The sequence below is a fragment of the Hypanus sabinus genome, chromosome 8 (genome assembly GCF_030144855.1).
Source record: "Hypanus sabinus isolate sHypSab1 chromosome 8, sHypSab1.hap1, whole genome shotgun sequence".
NCBI lineage: Eukaryota > Metazoa > Chordata > Chondrichthyes > Myliobatiformes > Dasyatidae > Hypanus > Hypanus sabinus.
In genome coordinates, this window is record NC_082713.1 from 59328027 (window position 1) to 59346026 (window position 18000).

The following is an 18000-nucleotide window of genomic DNA, read 5'->3' on the forward strand; positions in this document are numbered from 1 at the left end:
AATTGAATTTTGTCCTTCAAATTAAAGCAAGACCAGAGTCATTAAAACAAAGGGTTTTTTTTTAATGCTTACAAAATACCAAAGAAACCATGAATCAAAGGTGATTTTCTGGATTGGGAGATATTATCTGTTCAGCTATTTTTAAATATAAAAAAAAGCTAACACTTGCATTCCGTGATCTCGTCACATCGTGCATCGTGTGGAGGAACTGCGCTAGATCAATGACACTTCTGTGAGATTTAAACAGCCTTTGCCCTAATTTAATCACATCACAAAACAATGTAATTGACTTGGTCTATTCTTCTCCCTCATCACTTCGAACCGTTCTTTAGAATGTGGCCGGGCTTGACACTAGCCTTTTGACCCTCTTTCCAGTAAGTAAAGTAACAAGGCAAGTCAAGAGATCACTGAAGCTGGACTAGAACAAAAATGCTTTGTTGTTGACTCTGTCTTTTAGATAGGGAATGTGAGAGTCATGTGGAAAAAGGAATGAAAATATCCTCTGGCTGCAGTTACTTCTCGGGAAACACAAGCCCGAGACTTTATTGCATATTTTCCTGGATATTACGTTACTGCTCACATTTCTTTAAAACAGATGGGATCTTGCTAAGCAAAGGACAGTATCAGTAAGTCTGTATTCAGCAGCATGTAAGATCAGCTGCTGTTTAGAGTTTTGGTAGCTGTCTTCCTGTGTTAATCTGATTTACTTGTTTAAGGGCTGACCTCATCATCCTGTCAGTATGGTATCCCACCTACACAGTTAGCAGCAGCTTACTATTTGCTGTGAGCACTAGCAGTACTGTGTACTGCTCAGACAAGAAAGGTTTGTTCTTTTTGGTTTCCACACTGAGAGGATTCGGTGCAGAGGCGTGCAGTAGGTGCAAGAGGAAGCTTGCTTCCAACCACAATTTTAAATTTCTCTTGGACAATGATGTCTGTGTCCGGGAGGAAGGAGTTTGACATGAAGCAAATTCTGAGGCTGAGATGGAAATGGTTTAGCCACCCATCGCAGAGCTCTTCTGGAAACACTGGTTGTCTCCAGCAGGAGGGATTTGAGCACCGTGGCATGGGTCAGAACAGGTTGAAAAGCCACTCTCGGGACAGAAGTGGGCTCAGGAAAAACAGCAGCCCTATAAGCAGTTTGCTGGCACCTGTGCCAGGACCAGTTTACAACAGACCAGACCGGCAGCCATGCCATCAGCAAAATACAGTTCCACACACACCGGAGAACGAAGGGCTTTCTAAAATTCCCACACAAGAGGACTCGTGTAAAGAAGAAGAAAAAGAAAACAAAGAAGCTTTGGAACCAGAGAGTGCTGATCTTACAGAGGAGTCTGGAGAGAGGTAAGAGTCTGTAGTGAGGAAATATTAGCAGCACTGAAGAAAGCTGAATATTATTTACATTTTTAACAGAAATATAGGGATTATTGTTGCTTATTATTTGCTGCAAAGCTTTCACGTATTTTCGTGTTTTGCAAGTGTAACCAATCAGGTACCGAGTGCATTACTACATATTCCAGTGAATTAATCTAACTCCTGTGGATAATTTGTCTGCAATCACATGTTTTTCACACCTTAATAAAACGTGCAAGTATGTGCTGCAACTCCATAGGCTGATAAGAGTTTTGTGTCAACTGTGTATGCAGCCTTAGACATATGTCTGCTCTCAGTGCAGTCAGCAGAACAGATAAATAATTTATTCTGAGTTATATTTAAAATGTGTCAAAATCATGTTTATTCAAAGCTTTATTTTATGGCACATGATAAAGAAAACAGATTTTAAATGTTCTTTGTCTCATTTGTTTATATGAGTGGAAATAGCTGATTTAAAAGCCCAGAACCTGTAATAATTTTGGCTCTACTCCAAAGATCTACAGTCCTACGTACCATATGTAGTGGACTCAGTACCACGTGGAGTAGCTGATGTAAATAACTTTGAAAGGGAGGCTGGATAGGTATTACGAGGTGGAAGGAGCAGTAGATGAGATGAAATAAGGTAGGAACAGACTCGTTTGGATAACGAAACCTGGCACAGACTTTTTGGTGAATAGCTTATTACCGCATTGTAGTTTCCACATAATTTCAGTCACCCTCCTAGCAAGTAACTGCTATGAGAACCAGTTAGCAGAAAAGGGCAGAACACATTCTGGCATTGCTTATTGATTAGTTAGTGCTCTGATTCTGAATTCACACATAGCGTTCTCCTTGCCATCAGGAGGAGCCAGAAAACAGGAACCCAAAGGGAAGGAGGAAAAACAGAAGCACGAGTTGTCACAACCTGCTGTGGAGGAACGGCCGTGGCTGGAGGGTACACAGTTGTACTAGATGAGAGAGAGAAAAGTAAACATATTAAGTGAAGCAGAAGATGAAAACAATCTATACCCAATGAATGGTGGAGGGTTGATCACAGTAAATCTTTAACCAAAAAAAATTTAATTACAATAAAATCTGAAAATTGCAGGTACATTTCCTGGTAGTTTTGAAAGATTATATCCTCATTTAAATATGTTTAGAGGTAATTCCAATTATTTATGCTATTTGTACACTAATACAGATTGGTTAAAGAGAACCTGCCGGAGCAATTTGCAGTTCAGTGCTGGGAGTGCTCCTCAGGTTGTTTCACCTTAAGTGTTAGCTTTATCTGGTGGTCCCTCAGACAATCACTTCCTACAATCCCCAAACCTGAAGCTCTTGAAACCTATTGAACATAAAAAGCCTGAGGATGTAGAAATAATGTTTCTTATAGTCAAGGGCCAGCGAGCACAGCCTCAGAATAGGGAGCCATCCCTTCAGAACAGAGATGAAGAAGGATTTCTTTAGCCACTGGGCAGTGAATCTGTGCAATTCATTGTCACAGATGGCCGTGGAAGCTGTCATTCGGTATATTTAAAGCTGAAGTTGATCAGTTGTTGATAAATAGGGTCATAAAAGGTTACAGGGATTAGTCCAATTCTGCTCCTATGTCTTATGGTCTTGGTGGTGATCCAGCCCCTCCATCCATCCACCAACCTCTCCACTTATTTATCTACTGACTCAATTCACTCCTCAACGACTGACCATGTCCACAGACCATTGCTTTTTATCCGGCCTCTTACATTTTCTCCTCCCCCCCCCCACGACCCTGTCAACCAACCATTGGTTTTCCTTTGTTTCTGATTTAAATCGTCCCAATGTCTAGCAATATTTATCTCTCACTACTGCACGTGATTACTGTCAGATCCTACACCTGCCCAAACCCAACCACCTCAGTAACACTTCCCTTAGTTCTCTCTTCTGTCCACTCAGCTTCATTTTATTACTCAATCACTGGTTGGCCACAATCCCCAAATTCTTTCCAATTGCAGGCCAGAAACCTTCAAACAGTGCTGTGTCACCGAGGGCATAAGCCTAATTCAACATCTGCCTGAGGAGGGAAGTGCAAAGAAAGATCATGAGATGATACCCTTGTCTTAGTGCCTGACTCAATTTTACAGCAATGAATCACAAATAAAATAATTGTGGCACTTTTGCAAACTAACAGTTAACTACCTCTAAACACTGTCCATTTATTGTTGGAGCATATGACATCGCATGATAAACTAAAGCCTCTACTATCCAGTTGCTAAACTATTACTATGGATGTAAGATGAGAAGCAGGAAATAGTTTCTCATGGTTTCAGGGAACATTATTGGCTATCTTTTGAGATGACACACAGTATTTGATGGACATTTATAGTGAGGAAGCATACAATAGGTATATGATATTTGGGGAGTGCGTGAATAGGAAATCTTGGAAGGGATAAGGGTCAAGTGTAGTCATTTGGATCTAGATCGTGTAGGCAACTTGTTTAGCATGGGCAAGTTGGGCCAAGGAGCCTTCTTCAGTGCTCTATGACTCTATTGCTCCACCAACAAGAACGGCCATGCATATACATCCACAGAATGGAGGAAGAGCTTTTTGGCAAGCAGCAATCAGCACAGGGCCAATAAAAAGAAGAGCGGTGTAAGTGGAGAGCCATTTTGGGAATGTCCATTGTTGGAGTGGGCCGGTGTTAGTGGTTAGGCTTTGGATCAAAAGGCTTAGGTGAGAACAGACTTGAGCAAGCGCAGGCAGAGGTTCTAAGTAATAAATAAGTTTCTAGTAATTATTTTTTCTGTTAATACCAAAGCTAGAGAACAGGTCCAGAGGTATGTTCTTTGTCTGAAATATGGGAACTCTGGGAGACCTCCTGTCTCCATGATAACTACATCTGCATGAAGTACACCGAGCTACAGCTCCTTAGAGACTGTTTTAAGGAACCGGAGCTGCAGCTGGCTGACCTTTGGCGAATACACAAAGAAGATGAGGCAGATTAATAGGAGGTTGAAGGAGGTAATCACCACTAAATTTCAAGAGACAGGTTCCTTGTTAGCTGTCAAGAGAGGGAAAGGAAATAGGCATACTGATTTGGATAATTTTGGAGGTCATGACCTACCAGGGAGAAGCCACAGCAACCAGGTCTCTGGCACTGAGTCTGGCTGTGTGGCTCAGGAGGGAAGTGGGAAGAAGAGAAGTGCAGTAGTGATAGGAGATTCCATGGTTAGAGAGCAGAAAGCGGATGTTATGTACATGAAAGACATACCCAGATGGTATGTTGCCTCCCAGGTGCCAGGGATAGGGACATCTCAGATCGAGTTCATGACATTCTAAAGGGAGAAGGAGAACAGTTGGTAGTCATGGTACAGATTGGTCCCAATGGTTTATGTAGAAAAAGTGAGAGGATCTGAAAAGAGAATATAGGGAGTTAGACAAATGCTGAAAAACAGGATCTCCATGGTGGTAATTTCTGGATCTGGATTGCTGTCAGTGAGGGTAAAAATAGAATGATTTGGCAAATGAATGCATGGTTGAAGTATTGGTGCAGGACGTGGAATTTCAGGTTTCGGGGTCAATGGGATCTCTGCTAGGGCAAGTATGATCTGTTACACCTGTACCTAATGGGTCCAATATCCTTACGGACAGCTTTGGGGGAGGGTTTAACAATTTGGCAGGGGAGGGAACTGAAGTGGTAGGGCTGAGGATGGGGCAGTTGGTATATAAATACACTGTAGTGAGACTGAGGAAGGACAAGCAGATGATAGGACAAAATTGAAGTCAGTGGGATGAGTACCAGGGGGCTAAAGTTAAAAAGGGTAATGAATATAGTACTGATGGTGTTATATTAGAATGCACACGGTAAACAGAATAAGGTAGATGATCCTGTAGTGCAATTAGAGATTGTCAAGTATGATGTTGTGAGCACCCCTAAGTCGTGGCTGAAAGAAGATCATAGTTCAGACCTTAACATACAAGGATTTACATTGTTACAAAAGGACAGGCTAGTAGGCAGAGGGATAGGGTGGCTCTGTTGGTAAAAAGTGAAATCAATCCTTAGAAAGAGGTGACATGGGATCAGAAGATGTAACATCTTTGTGGGTAGAGACTTCAAGGGTAAAATAAACACTGACGGGAATTATATACAGGCCTCTGAACAATAGCCAGGATGTGGGCTACAAATTACAGTGGGACATAGACAGGGTGTACCAAAAGAGTAATGTTGCGATAATCATGGGGGATTTCAATATGCAGGTAGATTGGGAAAATCAGGTTGATGCTGAATCCCAAGAGAGGGACTCTGTAGAATGCCTGTGAAATGGTTTTCTAGAGCAGCTTATGGTTGAGCCCACTAGGAGAATGTCAATTCTGGATCGAATGTTATGCAATTACCCTGATTTGATTAGGGAGCTTGAGGTAAAGATGCCTTAGGAAGTAGTAATCATAATATGATAGAATTCACCCTGCCATTTGAGAAAGAGAAACTAAAATCAAATGTATCAGAATTACAGTGGAGTAAAAGGAATTCCAGAGGCATGAAAGAGGAGCTGGCCAAAGTTGATTGGAAGGGCACACTAGCAGGGATGATGGCAGAACTGCATTGGCAATTGTTTCTGGGGGAAATTCAGAAGGCACAGGAAAGATACATCATAAAGATGACAAAGTACTCTAAAGGGAGGAACAGATAACCGTGGCTTTAAAGAAACTCAAAGACAGTATAAAAGCAAAAGAGAAGGCATATAGTATTGCAAATATTAGTGGGAAGATAGGGAATTGGGAAGCTTTTAAAAACCAAAAGAAGGCAACTAAAAAGTCATAAAAAGATAAAAGATAAAATATGAAGATAAGGTAGCTAATAATATAAAAGAGGAGATAAAGTTTATTCAGATATCTGAGTCTGAGACCTCTATAGGTCAGGGTCAACCATGGATCTTGTGTGCTAGCTGTCTAGACACACAAGTCAGGGCAATACGATATGGAGAGTAAGGTGTTGCCCCTGTAGCAAGCTCCGCTTCTCCACACATCTGATGAACCCAAAGGAGTAGCAGAGACTGATACAGTTTGGCACCAGCAGCATCACAGGAGTTGCCAGTCAGTGCTGAACACAGGACAGCCTTAGGAACTCCAGCTTAGGATATTTCACTCGGGGGTTTACTCCCAATGCCTGCCCCATGAAGCAGTATAGCCATGAGGCAGCAGAAGTTTGAGATCACAGTTTTCCTTCTCATAGATGAACTATCAACCACAACTGATGAGCCCCATTTGCCTGAAGTGACTGATTATAAGGTGCTAGTAACCTGCCTTTGCCCATTCTCCTGTCAGTAGAAATGGTTCTGCCTGGCTTAGTAGCTAAGCCGCATGTGAAGGCCAGGAGCTGGAGGTGGTTGGCAGGGTCTATTTAAGGTGCATACCATTGGGAGCATTTAATAGATAGTGGGAGCTTATCCCCACAACCACCCCCAGCTAAAGCAACCTTTAAGAACCTTCAGTAAATAAGGAGTAAAAGGGAGACAAGTGTGGGTATCAGACCACTGAAAAATTATGCCAGAAAGGTAGTTATGGGGGACAAACAAATGGTGTATGAAATTAATAAGTATTTTGCATCAGTCTTCACTGTGGAAGACTAGTAGAATGCCAGAAATGCAAGAGTGTCAGGGGAAGGAGTGAGTGTTCTTGCTAATACCAAGGAGGGGGTGCTTGAGAAGCTGAAAAGTTTGAAGGTAGATAAGTCACCTAGACTAGAGGAATTAAACTCCAGGTTTTGGAATGAGATAGCTGAAGAGTTTGTGGAGACAGTAGTAGTGATTTTTCAAGAATTACTAGATTCTATAATAGATTTGGAAGACTGGAAAATTGCAAATGTCATTCCACTGTTTAAGAAGGGAGGGAAGCAAGGAAAAAAACAAATTATAGGCCCATTAGCTTGACTGAAGTAGTTTGAAAGTTTACTACAGATGAGATTTTGGGGTACTTGGAGACACCTGAAAAAATAGGCCAAAGTCAGTATGGTTTCTAGACACTAGACACTAGCATACTACAGCACAGTACAGGCCCCTCAGCCCTCGATGTTTTACCGACCCATATAATCCTTAAAAAATGTACTAAACCCACACTACCCTGTAACCTTCTATTTTTCTTTCATCCATGAGCCTGTCCAAGAGGCTCTTAAATACACCTAATGTTTTAGCCTCCACCACCATCTCTGGCAAGTCATTCCAGGCACCCACAATCCTCAGTGTAAAAAACTTAGCCCTGATGTCTCCCTTAAATTTCCCTCCCTTAACTTTGTACAAATGCCCTCTGGTGTTTGCTATTCATGCCCTGGGAAACAGGTACTGACTATCCACCCTATCTATGCCTCTCATAATCTTGTAGACCTCTATCAAGTCCCCTCTCATTCTTCTATGCTCCAAAGAGAAAAGTCCCAGCTCTGCTAACCTTGCCTCATAAGAATTGTTTTCCAATACAGGCAACATCTTGGTAAATCTCCTCTGCACCCTCTCCATAGCTTTCACATCCTTCTTATAATGATGTGACCAGAATTGAACACAATACTCTGTGGTCTCATCAGAGATTTGTAGAGTTGCAACATGAGCTCTCTACTCTTGAACTCAATCCCCCTATTAATGAAGCCTAGCATCCCAAAGGCCTTCTTAACTATCCTATCAACCTGTGCAGCGACCGTGAGGGATGTATGGATTTGAACCCCAAGGACCCTCTGTTCATCCACACTCTTAAGTAACCGACCATTAACCCTTCAAGATTTCCTTCAAGGGAAATCTTGCCCGACAAATCTGTTAGAATATTTTGAGGAGAAAACAGGCAGGATAGAAAAAGGAGCTTCAGCAGATGTTGTTTATTTGGATTTTCATTAGGACTTTGAGAAGGAGCTGCACATGAGTCTGCTTAACAACACAAGCACCCATAGTATTACAGGAAAAATACTAGCATGGATAGAAGATTTTCTGACTGACAGGAGGCAAAGAGTGTGAATAAAGGCAGTTTTTACTGGCTGGCTGTGGGTGACTAGTGGTGTGCTGCAGGGATCAGTGCTGGGACCACTCCTTTTCACATTATATGTCAATGATTTGGATGAAGGAATTGATGGCTTTGAGGCCAAGTTTGCAGAAGATATGAAGATGAGGTGGATGGGATGCAGTGTTGAGGAAGCAGGCTGTCTGCGGAAGGACAGACAGATTTGGAGAATGAGCAATGAAGTTGTAGTTGGCATCCTTCTGTCTCTACAGAGGGTAGGTAGCACACGAGAAAAGTGGTGGTGCACTTCCTAGAGTGGCTGAGTGACAGTCTCTTCCACACTTGCTGCAGGGGAAGGAAGACTGGCATCTGATTGGAGTGACCCTCTCCTTCTGTCAAGCTCTCTTGGCAGCCAGCTAGTTGTTGTGTGTACTTTCTGCTCCTTGCACATTTTTTGACGGCCAGGCTCCAGGCAGCCAGGTCTTCTGCTACGTCTTCCCGGTTGCTCACATCAATGTTGGCTGGCTTCACATCCTTTTTGCAGATGTATTTGAAGCAGAGCTGTGGATGACCAAATGTGTGCACACTCTGCCAGCTGCCCCAACAGCAGGGTCCTTTGGAATTCCACCACAGCCCATTCACTAGTGTGTCCTAACCATCTGAGCTGTCTCTGGCTGAAGAAGGAGAACATACCGGGGATGCCAGCACATTGTACTAGTGGCTCTGCCCTGCCAAGATATGTGCAGAATCCATCTGAAGCAGCACACGTGAAAGCTGTTCAATTTCTTCTCTTGGCTAACATACTGTAGATTGTCCAGGCTTCACTGCTGTAGAGGAGAGTGCCAAAAGCACAGACCTGATACACACAGAGCCACGTACTCACAGTCAGATGGCTGCTGCTGTCCACTCTTTTGTTTGGCCTAGCCACGACAGCTGCAGCCTTGGCAATTCTGTTGCTTAGCTTGGCATCAAGAAACAGTGTCTGTGATAGTTGACTCCAGATTGGTGAAGGAGTCAATCACCTCTAGAATGTAACCATCAATTGTAATGGGTTAGAGAGAGTCTGTGTCCTTGCCATGACATTTGTCCTCTTCAATCTGATGGTCAGCCCAAACTCCTTGCAGACATGGAATTGTGGTCGATGAGATACGCAGTTGGGCTTCAGTATGGGAAGTCAATGCTGTGCCGTCAGCAAACAGCAACTCATGAATGATAACCTCTCGGATCCTTGTCTTGGAGTGAAGGTGAACAATATTGAAGAGTTTGCTGTCAGCTCTGGTATGTAGGTAGTTGCCCTTGGTGCTGTCAGCTCTTACTTTACCTCACTTCTCACTGGGAAGGCTTCTGAAGTTGCGCTGTTAAGCAGACAGTACTGTGCATGTCTTCGTGGAGGGAAGTGATCACGCACAGCTGTGTTGGAGGGCAGCCGATCATCTGCAGCAACCTCAAGAGCCCACTTCTACTGACCAGGTCAAGCGCCTTCGCCAAGTCAATTAGTGTGATGAAGAGTGTTTTTTTCCTGCTCTTGACATTTCTCCTGCAGCTGGTGTAATGAGAAGATCATATCCACAGTAGATCTGTTGACTCTAAAACCACGCTGCCCCTCTGGGTAGACACACTGAGCAAGGTGCTGCTGACGGGCCATAATGACCTTTGTGGTCTTTCCCATGATGCTGAGAAGGGAGATGCCATGGCAATCAATGCGATTGCCCTTGTTTTTGAAAAGGTGACAATGTTTGTGCCTTGCATATCTTGTGGTATGTAGCCTTTCTCTCAGCAGGGACAGAGGAGCTTGTGCAGATGATGCAGTAATGCTGGTTTGCTACTCTTCAAAACTTCTGGAGGGATTCTATCATTCCCAGCAGCTTTTCCACAAATGAGATAGACAATGACTTTGCTGAGTTCTTTTGGTGTGTCAGTGCATCTAGTTCCTCTGTGAATGGTAGATTCGGGATAGCCTCAAGCGCAGTGCTTGTGACCACATTCTGAGTATAAATCTACGTAGTGGTCAACCCAGCATTGAAGCTGTTTGCCTTGATCAGATATGGCTTCTCCAGTCTTAAACTTCAGAGGAGCAGTCTTGGTGACAGTGGGACCTGTTGCCTTCTTGATGCTTTGGTCACACATAGCAATGAAGTGGTAGATGGAATATAGTGCAGGGAAGTGTGCTGTCATGCACGTTGGCAGAAGGAATAAAGGCGTGGACTATTTTCTAAATAGGGAGAACATTTGAAAGTTAAAGATGTTGGGGGACTTGAAGGTCCTTGTGCAGGATTCTCTAAAGGTTAATTTGTAGGTTAGATTGGTAGTAAGGAAGGCAAATGCAATGTAAGCATGCTTTTCACGAGGACAGAAATACAAAAGCAAGGATGCAAATTTGAGGCTTTATAAGGCACTGGTCAGACTGCAGTTGGGAGTATTGTGAGCAGTTTTGGGCCCCTTATCTAAGAAAAGATGTGTTGGCATTGGAGATGGTCCAGTGGAGGCTCATGAGAATGATCCTGGGGATGAAAGGATCACATGAGGAGTGTTGTGATGACACTCGGCCTGTACTCATTGGAGTTTAGGAGACTGAGATGGGAGTCTTGTTGAAAATTATTGAATATTGAAATGCCTGGATAGAGTGGATGTAGAGCAGATGTCCCCTATAGTGGGGGAGTCTCGGACCAGAGGGCACATTTCAAAATTGAGGGACATCCACTTAGAATGGAGATGAGGCAAAATGTATTTAGCAGAGTGTGGTGAATCTGTGGAATTTATTGCCACAGACAGCTGTAGGGCCAGTTTGTTAGGTATATTTAAGATGGAGTTTAATAGGTTCTTGTTTAGTCAGGGTGTCAAAGGTTATGAGGAGAAAGCAGGAGACTAAGGTTGAGAATCAGCCATGATCAAATAACAGAGCAGACTTGATGAGCTGAATGGCCTAATTATTCTCCTATATCTTATGGCTCTGTGCTCTTTGACACTAAATGCTTGGTTAGAATTCCTCCCATATAACAGAAACAATAGAGAACTTCGAGGTATACGATCCTGCCCTTGTGATATCACCTTTTTCTTGTTGAATTACACAACATTACAGCAACTACACCATCGTATTCAAAAGTTTCAATGATACTCTTGACTGAAGACAATGAGTTGACGGTGTTCTTTGCACAAGATGCCTCTGCCTTCTCCATAAAAAGTGGAAGAAAGTTCAGGTTATGTGGAAAGAATCACATATATTTTTATCATTATATCAACTGTTTTTTTCCCTAGCTCCCAGTTTTAATTTTTGCAATGTTCTGTTTTATAAGTTCTATCCCAGAAGCACTGGTTGGGCCCCTCATACTTCTTTGTCAGCTCCTTCACCACATACCATTTCCTGACTAAAACAGGAGACAAGCGATCTATTCTGGAGTCCCGTCAATGCAATTTTTGAGAAACAATTCAAGACAATGCAATTGCCTTGGATGAAATGGAACTTGCTGTGGGCACATGAAAAGCTCATAGACCCTCACTGTTCAAAGTACAGAATACAATATTGATTTGCTAATCTTGATGATCCAATTCTAAGCAGAAGGTTCTTGATAATCTAATTACAAACCAAGGAAAAGGTATTCAGTCAGTATCTCAAGCTAGTCTGTTGATCACATGTTCTTTTGTTCAGTACATCCACCGGGCAAGTCCCAAGGACATTTCACACACTTATCAGAAAAAAAAGATACATTATTCAGTGTAGTAAACAGTTTCTAGCTCATATTAACAAATAGGATTATTGGCCAGATCATGCTGACTCACCACACTAACACGGATATATTGCTCCCGGTCGAAATTTGCCTACACTACTTTTGGCTGGAACCAGTAGGCCTTTCATCCAGACCTCCACTCACACCAGCAACATGATCCCACTCCAGATGCATATGACATCATTGATGTGTACCTTGTCGATTATAAGAAATGTAAGAGAATACTTAAAAAAGAAATCAGGAGGGCTAAAGTAAGGCATAAGATTGCTCTGACAGACAAGGTGAAGGAGATTCCTAAGGTCTTCCATACAGTAAAGATATCAAGTGCAATGGGATAACTAGGGACAAAATTAGTCCATTTGATGATGAGCGTGTCATTCATATATGGAGTCAAAAGAGATGGGGAGCTCTTAAATGGATTTTTTTTTGCATGTGTATTTACTTGGGAGACAGATACAGAGGCTATGGAACCAAGGCAAAACAGTAGTGACATCTTAGATCGTATCCAAATTACAAAAGAGCAGATGCTTGTTATCTTGATTGAAAATTAGACTGGATAGGTCCCTAGGACCTGTCCAATGTTCCCTTGGACCTTGTGGGAGGCTTGTGCAGAAATTGTGGTGTCTTAGCCCAGATACTTAAGATATGGATGACATGTCAGAGATAGGTAATGTTGTTTTGTTGATTTAGAATGGCTCTAAGAATAAGATGGGAAATTATAGACTGGTAAGGCTGACCTCAGTAGTGGGTAAGTTAATGAATGATACTTTGAAGTACTAGGTATATAAGTATTTGGAAAGACAAGACTTAATTTGAGATAACCAGCATAGCTTTGCGTGTGTCTAACCAATCTTATAGAGTTTGTCAAGGAGGTTACAAGGAAATTTGAGAAGGAAAGGCAGGTGGCATTGTCTACATGGACAGTAACAAGGCTTTTGACAAAATCCCAGATGGGAGGTTGGCAAAAAAAGGTCCAGTCTCTTGGTATTTAGGATAAAGTAGTAAATTGGATTCAACATTTGCTTTGCAGAAGAAGCCATAGTGGTAATAGATGGTTACTTCTTTGAATAGAAGCCTGTGACTAGTGGTGAGTGCAGGAATTAGTGCTGGATCCACTGTTGTTCACCATTAATATCAACAATCCAGATGTGCTAAACTGGATTGGCAAAGTTGTGGATGAAATCAGGATTGGGACAATCAAAGGTTATAGGAAGTTCTGAATGCACTGGAAAAATAGGTGATAAGTGGTTGATAGAATTTAATGTAGTCAAGTGCCTGGTGCTGCAATTTGGGAGGACAAACCAAGGAAGGACATGTAAATGATATGGCACTGAGCAGTATAGTACAGCAGATAGATTGAGGAATATAGCTTTAGAATTCCTTGAAAGAGGTGTCACAATTAGATAGGCTGGTAAAGAATACATGCACTGAGTGTAGGAGTTGGGATGTTGTGCAGTTCTGGTTACCTGCCTGCAGGAAATATATTAATAAGATTGAAAGAGTACAGAGAAAATTACAAGGATGTTGTTGGGTCTTGAGGACCTGAATTATAGTGAAAGGTTGAATAGGTTAGGATTTTTCTCCCTGGAGTATAGGAGAATCAGGGGAGATTTGACAGAGGAATATAAAATTACGCAGGGTATAGATAGTGGAAGTGCAAACGGGCATTTTCCACTAAGGTTGGGTTAAGGGTGCAAAGTGAATTTTGTAAGGGAAACGAGGGGGAATTTCACTCAATGGATGGTGCAAGTGTGGAACAAGCTGCCAGTGAAAGTGGTGATTGTGGGTTCTGTAATATATGGATCTATTTTTCTCAGAGCAATAACCCCTCCCCCTGCACTAAGTATTGATCTGTTGTTTTTGCATGTACTGCTATCTATGCAAGTGTGGTTTTCTCTCTCTCTCTCTCTCTCTCTCTCTCTCCCCCTCTATCTCTTGCTGCAATGTGAATACACCAGTTAAAGCCATCTCCCACATGCATGCCTTTATTTAATTGATATGTAGCTGTACAGACACAACAAATTGGCAATGAGTACAAACCTGAATGTCAGAAAACATTTCAAACTGCACTAACATTTATGGGACAAAACTGCAAGAGTTGAACAACATGAGAAATCCATTACAGACACTAACAAAGGAACGCGTGAAAGACGCGTCAAATTTAAAGTGAAAATAACGTGGCGATGGCTTCAGTTGGGAGAGTTGATGAATTTGATAGTGCTAATGAAGCCTGGGAGTCATATATTAAGAGGGTTGAACTGTATTGTAATGTGAACAACATGGAGGAGCTAAAGAAAACACCTACACTTCTTAGCTTAATGGGCTCAAGAATTTACAGTCTCTTATGCAACTTAATAACTCCTGCAAAGCCAGCATGCAAGATGTTTGATGAAGTTGTTACAACAACTTTACAAAATCACTTGAGCCCTAAACCACTGGTAATATCTGAGAAATTTAGGTTTTACAAAAGGAGCCAGTTAGGGGATGAAAGCATTTCTGAATACATTGCAGAACTGAGAAAACTTTTCTAGTACTGCAACTTTAGAAATGGACGTTCTGATGCATTAAGGGACATGCTTGTATGTTACGTGCATAGTCAAAGCACTCAAAAGAGTCTATTATCTGAAAGAGACCTAATCTTAAAATAGGCATTGACAATCGTTATATTATTAAGAGACTGCAGCAATGGATGTAACAGACCTACAGGAAAGGAAGGTAGAATGTGAACAAAGCATTTCTGAATGGTGCAAGAAGTCAAAGATGTTATCGATGTGGCAAACTCTTCCATAATGCAAGTGACTGTCGGTTAGAAGAAAAAGTCTGCAGAAAGTGTCACGGACAAGATGACATAGAGAGAATGTGTAAGGCAAACAAAAAGCACAACTGAGTGAAAAGTCTCAAACACAAAACTAAGCAAATGCATAACGTTACCAAATGTAAAACAGAATCAGGCAACAAAGAGTCTGAAAAAGAGAACTGTCACACCTAGAACTGCATAGTACTACCAAAGCAGATCACAATATATTATGGATCACAATAGATGTATCTGGTGTAAAACTGAAAATGGAACTAGATACAGGGGCAGCTTTGTCTGTATTCCTGTGGCTGACTACAACAGACTGTTTCCTAAAATACTATTAGGAAAGACTTCAGTGATGCCTTTTCTAAGAATAAATACCTACCAAACCTGATGCCACTTCACAGGCTCAGTGATGTTATGAGGAAGTTATTGTTGACTTGATACTTGCCATCCCTGATGCCACCCCACAGGTCCAGAGGCAATATCCTGAAAGAAACAGAGCACCACACAAAACACTGAACCTTTAGAACTTTGAAGATAGTTATGGACTGTTATTATGAAAGTATGTTTATTTGGAAGATGGGTTTATGAAAGTGAAGTTGAATGTTTTGTACATATACAGTTTTAAATTGTGTTAATCTAAAGGGGGAGGAAGTGTAATATATAGATCTGTTTTTTAGAGCAATGACCCCCCCCCCCCAGCACTGCATATTGATCTGTTGTTTGTGCATGTGCATTGTTCTCTGTCTTCCTCTTGCTGCAAAGCGATTACACCAGTTAAAGTCATCTCCCACATGCGTGCTTTTATTTAATTGATATGTGCAGACAAAACAGGTTCAATTCCAACGTGTGAAATAAGTTTGGATAGAGGGCTACAAGCCAAATGCAGGTTGATGGGACTAGGCAGAATAACAAGTCAGCATGGATTAGATGGGCTGAAGGGTTTGTTTCTGTGTTATAGTGCTTAGTGATTGACTCTGTGACTGTTAAAGCTGAAGGCAGAATTTTGGCCTTGTAAAATGTGAGTTCAAGAGCTACAAAATGTCTCTAACATTCGCATTTTACTAAGCAAAAATAATTGAGTTAAGCTAAAAATGTAAAATACTTCTAAGTAATTAAAAACACTGAACCAAGGCTATATTTAAAGGAATTAACTTAGTTTTGGAGAAGTGAGAGCGGGATCTGTGTGGGAGGAAGTCAAGTCGATGATAGCATGAAATCAAAAGAGAGGGGATACAATATAGCAAATATTAATTGGAAGCTAGAGAGAATTAGGAAGTTCTTAATACCAACAGTAGGCAAATAAAAAAATAGAGGACAGAAAGGAGGAAATATGTAGGTAAACTAAAAGAGGACAGTAAAAGATTTTTCAGGTAAGTAAAGAGAAAAAAGAGGCAAGAGTGGATATCAGATCACTGGTAAGTGAGACTGGAGAGATAATATTGGAGGAATTGAAGAAATGCTAGCCAAACTGAATAAGTATTTTGTGACAGTTGTCACTGTGGAATGCTATAAATTCGAGTGTCAGGGCACAAAAGTGACTGCAGTCTCTATTACTATGGTGAAGGTGCTTGTGAAACTTAAAGTTCTGAATGTAGATATTGTAAGTCATCTGCACCAGATAGACAGACACACCCCAGTGTTCCGTGAGAGATAGCTGAAGAAATTGTGGAGGAATTGACAGTAATCTTTCAAGAATCATTAGATTCTCGAATGTTTCTGGAGAGTTGCAAATGTTATTCTACTCGTTAAGAAGAGAAGATGGCAATAGACATGAAATTACAGGCCAGTTAGCCTGACTTCAGTAGTTGTCAAGAAGTTTCGGGGTACTTGGCGTACATGATAAAATAGGTTGAAGTCAGCATGGTTTTCTTCAGGGAAAATCTTAACTGAAAAATCTGTTGGAATTCTTTAAGGTTATAATAGGCAGGATAGACAGCGGATATATTTTATTTGCATTTTCAGAAGGCCCTTGACAAGGCGCTGCACATGAGGTTGCTAAACATGATCAAAGACTATGATAATATAAGAAAGCTACTGGCATTTAGAGAGATTTGGCAAGAGGCAAACACTAAGAATAAAGGTGGCCTTTTCTGTTTGGTTGCCAGTGATTAATGGTGTGCCTTAGGGATCAGTGTTGGGTTTGCTACTTTTCACTTTATATGTTAATGACCTTGATGACGGAATTGATGGCTTTGGCCAGGTTTGCAGAAGGTACAAAATTAGGCTGTTGGATAGGTAGCGCTGTGCCTGCAGAAGAACTTGGAAAGATTAGAGAATGGGCAAAGAAGCGTCAAATGGAATACAGTGCAGGGAAGTGCACTTTGGTAGAAGGAATAAAGACGTAGGCTATTTTCTAAATGGGAAGCAAATTCAGAAATTGGAGGTGCAATGGAACTTGACAGCCCTCGTGCAGAATTCCCTATAGGTTAACTTGCAGGCTGAGTTGGCATTAAGGGAGGCAAATACAATGTTGGTATTCAATTTGAGAAGACGAGAATATAAAAGTAGTGCTGAGGCTTTATAAGGCATTGGTCAGACTGCACTTGGAGTACTGTGGGTAGATTTGGGCCCCCACACATGAGAAAAGATATACTGGTATTGGAGAGGGTCCAGAGGAGGTTCATGATAATGATCTCTGTAATGAGAGAATTAATATAGGAAGAGAGTTTGAGGGTTTTGTTCTTTTTAATAGCTGGAGTTTAGAAGAATGAGAGGGATCTCATTGAAACCTATTGAACATTGAAAGTCCTAGATGGAGAGGATGTTTCCAAATGTGTAAGAGTCTGGGACCAGAAGGAATAGCCTCAAAGTGCAAGGACATCTATTTAGAACAGAGATGAGGAGGAATTTTTTTTGGCAGAGGATAGTGAATTTGTGGAATACATTGCCACAGAGCTATAGGGAGAGGCCAATACACTGGGTATATTTAAATTGGAGTTTGATAGGTTCTTGATTAGTAAGGCCATTGAAGGTTACACGGAGGAGGCAGGAGAATGGGTTGTGAGGAAAAATCATCCATGATTGTATGGCAGAGCATATTGATTCTGCTCCCACGTCTTATGGTCTTTTGGTCTTTTCCTCCTAAATCCCTACTGCAGAATGCACAGGGAACTCAGTGGGGTCTTGGAAACTGAGCCAGTCATAAGATCCAAGATGCAATTCCA

General features: G+C 41.6%; 1 protein-coding gene across 1 annotated transcript in view; it reads left to right on the plus strand.

Annotated features, from left to right (window-relative positions):
• Positions 1 to 815: 815 nt before the first annotated feature.
• LOC132398203 (kelch-like protein 4) overlaps positions 816 to 18000 on the plus strand; it is a 165017-nt gene continuing 147832 nt past the window's right edge. Inside the window, exon 1 of the mRNA XM_059977298.1 lies at positions 816 to 1344. Coding sequence (XP_059833281.1) covers positions 929 to 1344 — 416 coding nt within the window. The 5' untranslated portion in view covers positions 816 to 928. The remainder of the gene's footprint in view (positions 1345 to 18000) is intronic.